Source organism: Rhipicephalus microplus, chromosome 1, assembly GCF_043290135.1.
Source record: "Rhipicephalus microplus isolate Deutch F79 chromosome 1, USDA_Rmic, whole genome shotgun sequence".
In the NCBI taxonomy this organism is placed as follows: domain Eukaryota; kingdom Metazoa; phylum Arthropoda; class Arachnida; order Ixodida; family Ixodidae; genus Rhipicephalus; species Rhipicephalus microplus.
The window spans coordinates 270,249,349-270,263,552 of NC_134700.1; the positions used below are offsets into that span (position 1 = coordinate 270,249,349).

Consider the following 14,204-nt stretch of genomic DNA (forward strand, 5'->3'; position numbering starts at 1 on the left):
GTCATTAGACATGATACGGACGCAGACGTGCACAGTTTCCCGGAGTCTGGGAATAGCCACAAAGCACTTCCGCGTTAGTTCCGGCTGGACGACGCACTTCATGCGGCAGAATGGACTGTCACTGGCATTTCCAAAGCGCTCGACGGAACGGAAGATGAGTCTCTGTGGGACAGTGAAGACACTGCCGGTTCCGACAGGAAATCGTGCGGCGACGACACTGACACCAGTGATGCTTCGGAGTCTGAATGAACGTTAAGGGGTCAGAGAGGTAAAAAATAAAAGGGCAGTGTGCCATGCATGTAGCTCCTGCGTAATGCGTGCATTTTATTACAAAGATAAGCCTTTATTTACTTTTATTTTTGGTTATGTTCATGATAGCTACCGTAAGAATTTCGATTAGTGACTTTTTTGCGTTTCCGGTGCTCAGAATATTTTTTTTCCCGGAAAATTTACCCCGCGTAATGATCGCATCTCGAAGTTGGAGTCAATTTTTTGAGGAAAAAAAAGAAAAAAAAAACAAAAAGTGGGATTATTATGCGAGTATATACGGTAAAGCTACTGCTTAATTAAACGGTATTGCCTCTGCTATGTGCATTGGTTTCGGGCTTGTATTCTGCACCCATGTTCATTTATCACTTAGTGAATGAAACTGCTGTTACATGGAACATATTTTCCCAGTTCCTTGAGCTTCCATTTACTGAAAGTCTACAGTATACTGAAAGAGAGAGAGAGAGACACATAGTGCCCAGAGAGACACAAAGGCCCAGTTACATTTTACTGAGAGACTAAGCGAAATGAAAATGAGCAGTCTGAAACTCTCTTCACGATATATGGCTGAACAAGAGCCAATTACTTCTAGATGCTTGTTAAGAAATTATTTGCAGATCGTAAACTAAACCATGCACAGATACCAAGTGGCCCACAAATTACTGTTGCACTGGCGTGGTTTAAATCAGAAGGGGAATGCTTTATCCTGAAGCTTTTTGCGATTTTATATATTATGGTGAAACTGATGAAGTATATTTATGTATATATTTCAAATACCAACAAGTTTTCCAGTAAGACGTGTATTTTTCAAAGTGTCAAACATTTTAGGAGTCTTTGTGGCGGCAAAATTTTTTTCCTGGACAGATAATAACAAAGTCGGCAAATCTCAATTACCTAGGATGAAAATTGTATGCAAGAAAACAAGATTGGGTGTTCCAAACCCAACTGAACAACAGTTAAGGCGCGTCGAACATTTGTGATCAAAATCCAGACTTGACGTGTGAATATTCTGCCAAAGGGCACTTCAGGATTGCATGGTTGAGAAAAAACGAGCACGAGGAGACGTAAAGGCGCAAAGCCCACACTGCTGCACTAATCAAGCAATCACCTGTCCGTAACCTCAGACACTCACATGGCTGTGTTTGGAGACACAGGAGATGCGGGTGGAGTTAGCATTGTCGCTGGGAAGTCGCTGCCATTGGTCAGGGTGGCACTGTCCTTGGTGACGTGGGTTGATGCCAAATTGGCCGTGCTGGCAGCCACTGCAGGACTCAGGGCAGACTCTGCTGTTTGCGTTTTACTGTCACGCATGGGAGGTTTGGTCGAAGACGAGGCTCCTGCGGCTGCTGCGATTGTGGCCGACGTGGAAACGGGTGCGGCCGCTGGTAAGCATGGGCTGACAACAGCACTGTTGCTTAGTGTGCGGCTAGGGACAGCACCACGAACTATGTCCGAGAGCCTGCTGTTGGCTGTCACTGCAGCGGGCGTCGTTAGAGCCAAAGAGCTTTCATCCAACACAGCTCCCTGGCCTAACGATTCCTCCTCCTGAAAGTTATTCCAAACGAAAAAACTTGATGAATCCCATGTTATTGGATGAATTCGAGAACAACTTGCTTACCACCGAAACTATGATACTCCAATGAAGCATTAAACTGCGTTCCAATGATGCGATGCCTATTTTCATTGGGAATCGTAGGCTGCACAAATGCGCGCACACGTATTGGGGACAGCTGAACAAGCTTGTTTTGCCAATTTTTCCTAGCAGTGTTTTGTAATACTGCTCTATCATGACCATGAGCTCTTTGTGCGAGGGAGATGAATTACTTCAGAGTTTTATAATGAAGAGCTCTACAACAATAAACTTTCTTCATATGCCTAAGTATGCTTACTAATTAAGATGCACAGGTACTTTAGAAACCTCCAAAAGTATTTTAAGGCTAATGCACACTGGCAACTATTTAAGGCTAATGCACACTGACAACTAGCAGCGGTCGCACGACCATTTGCAACTGGCGGCCAAGAAGTGACTGATGTTCACACTGGCAGACGCTGCATGTGAGCAACCGGAAGTCGCAAACTAGGAGAGTCACAACCAGATCTTGTTATCAGCGAGAACTCTGGAGACGGGCGCCTATCAGGTGATCGCCGCTAGCTGAGTGAGCGGAGCGAACCGAGTGCGCCGCATTTGTTTTCATCAGTTCCCGCACAGTGTTCCCAGCGGAGTCAAGGAGTTTGATTCAAGCGAAGAACAAGAAACTGTCATGGCACTTATGCCATGGTGTCAGCGCTGGCAGCACAGAAGCCTCCAAAGAAAGAAAGCCGGTGGTGGGTGTGACCACCCCTTCGCTCGCGAGAGTTGGCCGGCCATGAGAGCCGCCTACCTCCCAAGCTGCGCTGAGACTAATAGGAGCATTTTCGAGAGTGGTACGTGTTCAGAAACGGTCCTTGAATTTAACTTGACTTGCCCCAGCCTACAATGTAGCACAAACACGTCTCTAACACGGTGTCCTTAGTCTGTGCCAAAGCATGAAGCACAAACACGTTCCAAGCGCGCTGCATTGAAGGCGGTGACAAGTCAAGCCCAAGACAAACGATTCTGAATATGGGGGAAAGATAGTGCACAATTCATTTTCTCTTTATTTTGAGAGTGTTTAGCGTCTTGCGAATGCCGCCACAAAAATTCAACACTTTGCTCTAGCTGCTGCACCCCGCCATGTCTAAGCCACGTACTCAGTGATGGCCATGGTGCCACAGACTAGGAGGAACGCACTCGTTTGTATTTGGCGGCAGGAAGCACGCAATGAAAAAAAAAAAAAAACAACAACTGGGCATTGCTGGTTGGTTTCACCAGCTTTGTGACTGCAGTCGCGGGACTGAAAAATAGATCAGGAAGCGACGAGCCAAAGCAGTCGCTTTGCGACCGCTTGCAACCATTCGTGACTGCTTGGGACCAGTAACAAATGGTCGCGCGACCACTGCTAGTCGCCGGTGTGCACCAACCTTTACAGTAAAACCATAGCAAACCCGACTAGACAAAATGATCAATTAAGTTGCGATTGACATTCGTTGCAGTTTTTCCAATGTCCCAGCAGCGGTAAACCAGGTGTTCCGGGCAGAAGTGGCCGGATGGAACACCAACGATGCTTGACCGTGGTTTTCACTGTTGCACCCATTTACGAGCAATGAGTGCAATGGCATCCTCACTGCAGATACCTAAGGTGCATTAAGATTCCAGGGAAACACTGTTTTGTTGATGCAAGTGCATCAGGGTTTGCCTGTACAGCACTTCAGTGAAAGTGAGAATATACACGCAGAAATCGTCATCAATTTGAATTCCTATGGTCCCGCATTTCCATTCGCTATTCCATCCCCACGTCCCTTTTCAAATAATGGGCAAATGAACATCTCACTATATGCCATAGACCATTTTTCTTTCTTGCACTGGTCCCAACTAGGCTGAATTTCCTCTTCCATGCATTTTCAACATCCCTGTGTGGCATTACCTCATCGCTTTGCAAGGCCACAATTTCCCTGGGTTCGCAGTGAAATAGGGAATCAATGGCAATATTACAATATTGATCGTGATATCCCGCTATATATGCTATGCTTGAATGTGGTTGCATCAAATTTTTACGTTTAATGTTTGTATAAAAAATTTTTCTGCTAACTAACTGCCACGTTCTCAAAGGAAAGCAGCAGCATTGTAAAAATATAATTTTTACGTTTAATGTTTGTATAAAAAATTTTTCTGCTAACTAACTGCCACGTTCTCAAAGGAAAGCAGCAGCATTGTAAAAATATAACAGAAGATTTAGATGTCAACAGTTCAAGGCATGGCTCATTTGACATGTCCGCTCATTTTCCGTTTCGATTCTAATCCACATTTTGTAGGATGTCCAATTGTAAGACATAGCTTGCTTCAGTGCGGTAAGCAGGCGTAACCAGAACAAAGTGGCTTCAAGTTCACCAGCACGTGCCAATGCTTCATGCACACACAACCATATCCACACCCACCCACTTGCACGTTCACGTGCATGTGTGTGCAAACACACACATGCACCATTTGTGATCTAATCGTGAAAGTACATTAGAGCCTCCAAGATTTATCTCGGAAATTACCACTCATATTACGGGCGATATTGACAATCGGTCAATCCCGCAACAGGGTGCAGATATGTGCACTGGAGCCTGCGTACCTACTCGATTGTCTTCCATGACATCATAGGGAGCACCCGTTTTTCTGGGTAGCAGAGTGAAAAATCGGTTCACAACATCCGTACTCAATGTTCTCTAATGGGCCTTTATCACCTTGAAGTATGCATGAGCCCCAATTGTATGCTCCACATTCGATTGTATATTACATCCATATATTTTTTTAAAATGATAAAGCCTGCCCAGACAAGGAAGAGAAGAAAATTACAATGAAATATAGCATCAACACAGTCACTGTAGCTTACCAGGAAGCCTGGCAAAGGTGGAAAAGCAGCTTCCTCCAGATCAAACTTGGGAGCTTCAGCTTCTTCCCGTGATTTGCCGCAATCTGCATTGCTGCTGTCCTGATAAAAAAAATACAACTTTGTTTGCAAAATAGACCGGCACATTCCGGTTCGCTTGCGTAATGAACACACACTTATAATAAACGCACCCCCAATTTCAGCCGTCAAAATTTGTTTTGTTTTTTTTTACCTCTGCATAATAAACACAACCCCTACATTCCGTTGCAGTCCTGCTAACTGACACATGGCGCCTCCTAGCCCGTTGGACCTCTTTCATTTTTTATTATTATGCCACTCCCCCCCCCCCCCGCCGACTCAGCGCCATATTGTTTTTGCGCAGAACGTCCCTAGTCTTCTTTATCTTTGTGTACAGTGGGCGGTTCACGAACGGTGCGACTGTTGAAACATCGCAGCCGACAAGCACACAGCAAGCGAAGGTCACGAAACTGCCCGTGCCAGCCAACAGTCTCTTACTGCAAATACGAAACTTTACAGCATAACATGCACGCGATATTCGACGCCGACAACAGGATTCGCTGTCGCCATGGCTGTCACAAAGAGCCATTAGCTGCCATCATGTCGCAGGTTTCTGGAAAACCGTAAGAAATCTTTCAAGGCCCACAAAATATCGTGACTAATTCCGCAACATGATAACACCAATTACTCTCACTTCAGTTGGAATTTGCTCTTCGTGCTCATCTGCCGTGCGTACTTCAAGGAAAGCAAAGTATACAGTTAAGCCTGGATATAACAAAATTGATGAAGTCTCGGAAAAATTTGTTATAAAGAGGATTTTATTATATGCAGGTTTTGGTACAAAAATATGGAAATTAAACGTGCAAATTAGGCAAGAGGGGTACTGAAGGAGAGCTATCCCAAAACACTTATTTTACAGTAAAAAAAAAATGTTTTTATTGCGATAGCAATTACATGGATACACTCGGCGAGTTTTTTCCATCGTCCCCATGTTCCGTAACAAGTCCAAATTGATGAATTGAAACAGTCATTTTTTGTGCTTCTCACCATAGATACAATTCACCGACGTCGTTCTTTTGAGATATTTAAATTTTTCTAGAAATTTATTGTGCCTATAATTATGATTTTGAGAGCCTAAAACGGTGTTTTACCTGCCTGCCTATGGCGCCTAAAACACACTTTTTTGGTGCCTAAAAATCCAGCCTCTAGTCATCAACCACCGAACATAAGTGAAGTGCAACAAAGAAGCTGCTTCTAAATAGTGTACGCGTATGTAAATCGCAAAAGGCTAAGCGACCAAACTTTTTTTTTTTTTGCATTACCAGATTTTTCTCTCAGCCCTAGAAAGTTTTCATAAAATGCGCTCCACATAACAGAGGCACCCCCAACTTTGCTCCGATTTTTCTAGAGAAAAAAAGTGTGTTCAATATCCGAGTAAATACCGTATCTAAGGCTGTATGCACATAAACCGGATTGAAAAATATAACTGGTAAAATACTCACTGCTTTGTTGGAGCCATTTTCTTCTTTTTTCCTCCGTCGCATTCGGCTGCTAAGGAGAGAAAAAGAGAGCAAAAGAACAAGCAGTAGTAAGTTGACATAGAAATCTGCTCACCCCCTTAAGGTGGAACATAGCACTCAAAATAATTTCTTGATCAGTTTTGACGAAGTTCATGAGTGTATATGTTTATCTTGGAGCATGTTATTTTCTTAACGAGGAGTAGTAGCATAAATCAGCATATCACAATAATTATGAATTGGAACTGTCAGCAGCATAACAAAAATGAATGTTCTGAACTTGTTTTACAAAAAAAAAAAAATTTATGGTATATTGAACATGTGTGGGTGTGTCGATTTCAAGCTAGGACCTCACTCGCAAATGTTGAACCTAACGTAACTTTTCTTCAAATGACTTTAGAACATCCATTTTTGTTGTACTGCACAACAGTTCTGATTTCAGATTATTATGATATGCCGATTCACTCTGCAACTCTGCTTAGAAAAAAAAAAAAATGCTCTCAAAAAGGTACATAGAATATTTGGCATTCTTGAAAATACAGTGCACTGCAGACTTTTCGAACCCCCGAATTTTCGGACATGCCTGATAATTCGGACATCTTCGCGCACCGCCACGAGCCCCATAGAATCAATGTATAAGAAAGTCTAAAATTTCAGACGCTTGAACCCCCCAGAGTCCAATTTTCCGGACTTTTTTTATGCGACGGAAGGTCGGAAACCACCACTGACCTCCGGTGGAAACCACCACAACTGCCTCACATGCGATTACGATCGCATAAATGAGCGCACTGGTTTACTGTGGCGGCATCTGTTGCTTGGACTCTTTGATCGTTAGCGGAGAAACATATACGGCCTTCGAGATTCCTAACATAGGCCGTGTTTATCGTGCAAGGGTGCTTCGCTGACAATCGAAACTATCCACCCGGAAATTTTTTGGCGCCAATAAAGTTCCTTTCGCTTTAGCGCTTGTGCGTGCCACTCTGGCTTCTCGCGCAGCGCTTTCGCGAAGCGTTTCACCACTTCGAACTAGAACTAACCGTCACACCGATTTGGTCTGGCCACGCTGGCCATCTTGAATGTTTACTAGCGCCACCTCCGGAGTAACCAACGCACCGGCGCCTGCTGTCGCGCCGTTTTGTTTACGCAGCCCACATGGTGTTTAGCTAGCCTAGTGCGTGGTTGTGCAATCGTGTGAAGTGTGCTCTGCAACGCTAAGCCTAGGTGCTTCGACGCTCGTCAGCAAACTCCTTTGTTCACATCGTGAGGATTTCGCTTGCCTGCGATGGCCCCCACTCCGCCTTTGTCGTCCTCGCCGATGGCATCGAAGCGCAGAAAACAGTACCGTCGGTTAACGATGAAGAAAAAAGCCGCCATTATTAAGTTAGTGAAGAGTGGCCGATCGCAGGCTGACGTTCGTCGACGCTGACAACGCGCTCGACTTCTGCGCAGAGCTAACCGACGACGAAATAGACAGTCAGGTTATGGCGGATTCAGACGACTCCCATGTCGAAAAAGAAGAACCAACGCCTGCGCCATCTACGACCGCCGAATTGATGCGAGCATTGATGACGCTGTCATCAGTGTACAGTGATGACATGACCCTTGCTCAGATTGAGGCGAATGTGATCACATGCAAGCAGAACGCCGTTCAAAGAAGAATCAAGTTTTTAAACCCACTGCAGCTCAAACACCGGCTGCCCTGATGGCACCCGCTGTCGGCTGCATGCATTTTTTTAACGGCTCTTTTCAGAGCCATCCCACTGATGCTTTGGCAGAGTTCTGGAAGTCTGGTACTTCGACCTTGACCCTTTTGATCCGAGAAATTTTAATGAAATGATGCGTTTTTTGCTTGCATTGAGAAATACAGTAAAAGCTCGTTAATTCGACACCCGTTAATTCGGAAATTCGAATGGCTCTATTGGTCCAGGCCAAAGTGCTATTAATCTATGGGACCAAATCTTCGTTATTTCGTCTGAATTCGGCTCCGCACCACTTAATTCGGACAAATGCTGACGGCTGCTGCTACACAAAAGTGTGATAAAGCAGCGCTGGCACCACTGGAGTGAAACCGAAACCTGAGTGGCATCGCCATCATCATCAACTAGTGGGGGCGATCGCAGCGTCACCGAACTCTGACGCCATTTTCCCTTGTGTTGTCGTGTCAGAACCATCTCTTCTTGCGGAGTTCTCCTTTTCTTCCATTGTGACCGTATTTGCATGCCACCACCATCGTGCGCTACAGTGATGGCAACGCCGAAAAAGCGGCAGAACTACGATGCGAAGAACTTGGCGACTAAAGTGGAAATTTTGGAAGCACTGAAGAACGGCAAATCGCGACAGCAGGTTATGACCAAGTACAACGTGAAACGGAGCACGTTGGGAACGTACAGGAAAAATGAACAACAGATTCGACAAGCCTTCGAAAGCAAGAAGTTTCATGCCTCTAGAAAGCGGTTGCGAGCCGCAGCTCATCCCCAGCTCGAAGAAGCTTTGCTCCGTTGGATTACTGACTGTCGCAACGCGCATCTGCCTTTGAGCGGACCTCTCATCATGGCGCAAGTTGAGAAGTACGCAGCAATGATGAACATTGAATCGTTCAAAGCGTCAGAAGGGTGGTTTGCGAGGTTTCGAGAGAGACACGAACTTGTCTTCAGGAGTGTGTGCGGCGAAAAGGCCAGTGTTGACGAAAGCGTGACCACCGAGTGGAGAAATGTGAAGCTGCTGGAGCACATCGCCACATATGAACCACGTGACGTGTTCAATGCAGATGAAACTGCTCTATTTTTCAGAGCTCTGCCCGACAAGACGGTGACTTTCAAAGGGGACGCGTGCATTGGTGGCAAGAAGTGCAAGCAAAGGATAACTGTGCTTGTTGCCGCCAATATGACTGGCACGGAGCGCTTGCCACTACTTGTCGTCGGGAAGGCGCTTAAGCCACGTTGTTTTAAGAACGTAAAAAGCCTTCCTGTCGAGTACACAGCGAACAGGAAGGCATGGATGACATCGGACATTTCTCGCAGCTGGCTGGAGCAGTCGGACCGCCACTTCACGTCGAAGGACCGCAAGATAATTATGGTTGTTGACAACTGCAGTGCCCATAACTGTACAGTCGAACTGAAGAGCATCAAAGTAGTTTTTTTGCCGCCCAACACTACGTCTGCTCTTCAGCCGATGGACCTGGGTATCATTCACTACGTGAAGTCGAAGTACCGCAAGCACCTGCTAGAGCGAATGATCCTATGCTCAGAAGCTGGAAAGTTGTATCAAGTGGACTTACTCGGCGCAGTGCACATCATCGCCCACGTGTGGAAAAACACTCCGCAAGTCATCGCCAACTGTCTCTGACCGATCAAGAGATTATTAATGATGTCACGGGCGCCCATGAAGACCACGATTCCGATGAAGAATCATGCGAGGAGATACAGCCGCGACCTCATCGCACCTCACGGGAAGTCTCGGAGGCGCTGTTAATATTAGAGGTCGCTTGCCTGAACACTCCCGACAACTTGCGTGCTGTTGGCCATTTGGAACAGTTAAGAAAAATTGTGATGTCAGCCGGAATCTGCGCGAAAACGCAGACGACAATTACAAACTACTTCAACAAATAAAGGTATGCTTCTGCAGCTTGATTTTAAATGTTGTTTTCCCTGTTCATACGTTAATTCGGCATTCGGTTAATTCAGACAGTATTTCTGGTCCCGTAAAATCTGAATTAACGAGCTTTTGCTGTATTAGCAAACTGGTGCGTTTTTTTTGCTTGATTGAAAATTATCAGTAAAATAATGCATTTTTTTTCTTGCATTCATTTTTTCGGACGGTTTTTCGCTCCCTACAGGGTCCAAAAAATCAGCAGTTTACCGTACATTAATATAAAAAAAAATAGCACACTCAAAATCAGTGCACAAATAAACATGAACTCACGAAGTTTCATAAAAATTGATTAAGCAATAAATTATTTTTAAGAGCAGCATCCCCATTAGATTTATCTTTTTTTCATGCATAAGAAATGTACCATAAGTATAGTGTGTGTGTATGTTTGGCTCACAATGTCACGGCAGCCTCGACTAGCACCTGGCAGCATTTTCTAAAATGTGTTCCAGGGCTCCTTTAAGGCCTTTTTAGTACGCGAGACAGTTGGTTCGGGTATATAACATGATTTGTTGGGAGAAGAGTGAGCAATTTTGCAGCTGAATTCAAACTTTATTTGCAATTTACCTTGCGGGGGTGCTGACACCCCCCCTCCCTTGTAAAGTTGTCTGCGCCGCGTGGCGCACGTGTCTCGCCCCAAGGCTTTATTTCGGTGGTGACCACCGCCGGGCGATAGATGGCGTTGTGTTCGCTTTGAGTACCACTATTGGTAGAGTGGTAGCGCCGGCGGTGGCCCCTGGCGGAAGGCAGGCCTTGGTGGTGTGCGAGAGTTGAGCGAGCCTCTTCTGCGCGTGGCGGCTGCCGAGAACGGTTGTCTGTAGCGTGGGTCCCCGGTGCTCGGCACCGCGGGCTTCGCGCCGGGGTCCCACCATGTGGAAAGTCAGGCGTTGGCGACGCCACGTTGGGTATGTGTTAGTGTGTTGGGTGTGTTAGTGTGTGTTTATCACGTTATTGTGTGTTTAGTGTGTCACTGCGTTATGTTGTTTGTATGGTAGCGTGTTAATTGAAATTGGTGTATCATTCGGCGGACGATATCGTCGTCTAAATTAGTTAATAAATGTATGTATGTTGTGTACTTTGTACTAACCGCATTTGCTGTGTCCGTTCACTCCAAGAGCGTGGCGTGGCGATGCGCTTGTTCGCCTCGCCGAGACCCCACAACCTGTAGTGTGTTGAGTCATAATGTTTGGTTCACACGAGAGCCTCGACTTATTGTTGCTGTGTCCCAGCAGCAGTAAACCAGGTGCTCCGGGCAGAGGCCGAATGGAACACCAACGATGCTTTACCGTGGTTTATCACTGTTGCACCCACATACGAGCAGTGAGCGCAATGGCGTCCTCACCGCAGATACCAAAGGTGCTTAAATCTTAAAAAATTTGCCGTTCGGCTCCCTCCCAGAGCTTTACATAGCAGAAACATCGATAGATGCTGGCTGAGTGTGGGAAGACATTACTACACAACAACAGCACAGCTGCAATCGGTCAAAAGTAGCGTCTTGCCTCGCATGGTGAAGCCTAAACAATATTTGGAGAAAAAAAAAATTAAAAGACCTAATGCACAACCCCACACATAGAATAGAAGCGTGTTGACATTGTTCGAAAAAAAAAATATTTCAGTACGTCACTACTCGGAGCCCCATCACTGACAGTAAATCTTGAAACTGTTTTTTTTTTTGTTCGCTCAAATTTCATGCCCAATGTTTTCCCCCTGACAAGCTGAAAAATTGCCGACATAAAAGCTTCGAGGTACAGTCAGCCAAATCTTTGGCTATCGTGCATGAGTGGCAGTTTTTCTCTGTATCTTTGCCATACAACTTTATTAAGTTTCAAAAAAGGTGAGCAAAGTGTATGCCCACAAGGCACACATTCAAGAAGATGTTTTGTAACTTCATTCCATATTATGGCGCTGAGAGACAAAGCAGTGGCCGCTGCGCACAATAGTTCAAGTTTTCACCGACTATACAGTTGATCACCTAACAAGATGCACTGGTGCAATAGGCTACTTCGTATAGGAAACACCAGTGCACATAAATCGAAATTGGGGCTTGATCAGAAAATGAGAAGATAATTTTGAACATACACGAAAAAAAAAAAGGGGAAGGGGCGGAACACTCAATCGTGCAGCTACTGTGTAGCAGAAAGATGGGAACTACAATTGCGCTCCGGCGTAGCTTCACGGACATCGAAGAAACTACGAGGTGTGTGTGGACTTCGGCCCCCGGATCACCGATGTCTGCGACTTGCTCTGAGAGCATACATGTTGTGGACTATGACGGTGCTAGGGCAAACATTGATGCTATCAGAAGACCAGAGAGCACGAGAGCTGCCTTCACAGCATCATTTCACTGCAGCTCATTTCTATGCACCAACTTACTCTTGGTACTTTTGTGAAGAGCCACTGCCGCCTCCAGAGTCCTTGCCCATGTCTCCCTTTGGACTTCCCCTAGAGTAAAGGGAGTAGAGAGAGTTGCCGGAATCCCGTTTGGAGCTGCCGCCAGACGCGGGCAAGAACTCCTGAATGTATGCAGGCGGGGGTCCTCCACCGCCGCCTCGGGAAAGTGGGAAGGCAGGTGGACCGGCTAGGTAAGTTGAAGGGTAGCCAGGGCCTAGGAGGCTGCCACTGTGCCGCTCATAGAAGCCCCGCGAATCGCCATCGTAGGAGGCCCCACTAGTCCGCAGGTAGGACTTAGACGAACGGCCACCACCCCCCTGCCACAGAACAGGAAAGCCGTGACGACCTGTGCCACCCGTCCCATTCAGAGGCTTGTAGGTTGCCTGGGGTGCCAGGCCATTCATCGAGAACACCTGTGTGCCAGCAAAGTAATGGATATTAGAGTCTCGGAAAGAACACGTCACCCTCACAATGAGACAACAGTGGCACATGCACATACACACTGAAAGAGCACTTCTATATTACTGCGGTGGTTTGATATTTCTGCTAATGGAGCAGTCCACAATGCCTAACAATGGCATCTGCACACGCACCTAGGCACACGCAACACTAAAGCATCAAATTATCGTGCAGTAAGCAGCAACATATGCTGAAATGAAGGGCTGCCAACCAGGCAGCGAAGAGCCTTAAAGAAACTAGAAAGCTGCGTTCTTTTACTTGCTGCCCCTTGCAAAGGCAAAATAACAGAGCAGGGATGGCATGCACAGGGATGGCAGGCAGGAGGGACAAAACTGAGGGATCTAATGCTGCCATGTGATGAGGAAAGACTCACCGTTCCCAGGTCAAAACACGTGGGAGTGGCAGGTGTCCAAGTCTGCAGCATAGCTGGAGGGTAGAAGGGCGGGTACAACTGGGCAGTACCCGGTCCAGCACTGTTGCTGCCCGCACTAGCTGGACCGTAGTTCACCTGCACACAACGTTACTTCCTTCTAAGCATCCTGAGGTGTAAGGTGCATTCACACAGACATTTTCAATGCTTTACAAACTACAGTGAAACCTCATTAATGCGTACCTGCCAGAGATGGCAGCATAGCTACGCACTAAACGTACTGCGCATTAAGCACAAGCTTCAAGTTTGCATCTTTTGATGTGGGCCATCGCTGCCAATAAAGGAATAACTACTGTGCCAAATATTATCCAAGTGTCTACCACAAAATGATTTCTTTTTTTCAAAGTGCAGAAAAGATTCTGTCTGTCACTCTCACACAACCGTCCGATTGCACGCGGTGGTGACGCCATGCTGTATTTCAAAACTACATGTGGTGTCTGGAATAAGCAGCTTGCATAGCGAGAATTGATATAACCGGCTGTCGGCGACATGCGTTTCGCAGACTGTTTCTAAGCAAAAATAAAACTGGCGCAGTTTTTTCGATACGTGATACGGCTGCAGGAGAGCCATACTGTCTACTGGCTAGTTGCGTGCAGCGCTTCGCCTAGTCGGCACATGCCGTGACTGCTGATCCGCTTGCTGTAGAATACGCCTCCTCCACTTCAGACCATGCAAAGATGCGGGGATGACGAGCTTCCTGCAAGCGATGTGCACTCTGTGATGTTCTTTCAGTCCTGGCTGCAGACGGAGGCTCGTTTGAGCTGGTGCCTAATAAATGCGTTCAGTATGGTTACAACAGCGCTACACATGCTTTACCACGCGCTTGTTAGCCTCAATACTAGAAGGTTTCTTGGTGCCCGCGACCCGGAACGCTGAACTCCCCGACAGCGAGCTGCTGGCGTTACTGCAAAGCGCTGCGCGCTTGAACACTGTCCCACAAAACGAGGTGGCAGCGAACGCGATGACCCAGCATGTGCGTGCAGTAGACTCAAAGCAGTGCTACGCCATGCGCCTGACCAG

The 14,204-nt window shown here is 46.4% G+C and overlaps 1 protein-coding gene across 8 annotated transcripts in view; it reads right to left on the bottom strand.

Moving 5' to 3' along the window:
- Nucleotides 1–14,204, bottom strand: part of LOC119188156 (La-related protein 4B) — a 90,797-nt gene that overhangs the window by 7,928 nt on the left and 68,665 nt on the right. For 7 of the 8 annotated variants that reach the window (XM_037436073.2, XM_037436069.2, XM_037436071.2 and 4 more), the window contains 5 exons: nt 13,128–13,262; nt 12,278–12,708; nt 6,242–6,290; nt 4,725–4,823; nt 1,400–1,812 (listed from right to left, as the gene is read on the bottom strand). In XM_037436073.2, coding sequence (XP_037291970.2) covers nt 1,400–1,812; nt 4,725–4,823; nt 6,242–6,290; nt 12,278–12,708; nt 13,128–13,262 — 1,127 coding nt within the window. The remainder of the gene's footprint in view (nt 1–1,399; nt 1,813–4,724; nt 4,824–6,241; nt 6,291–12,277; nt 12,709–13,127; nt 13,263–14,204) is intronic. The other variant, XM_037436068.2, reaches the window with a different exon arrangement.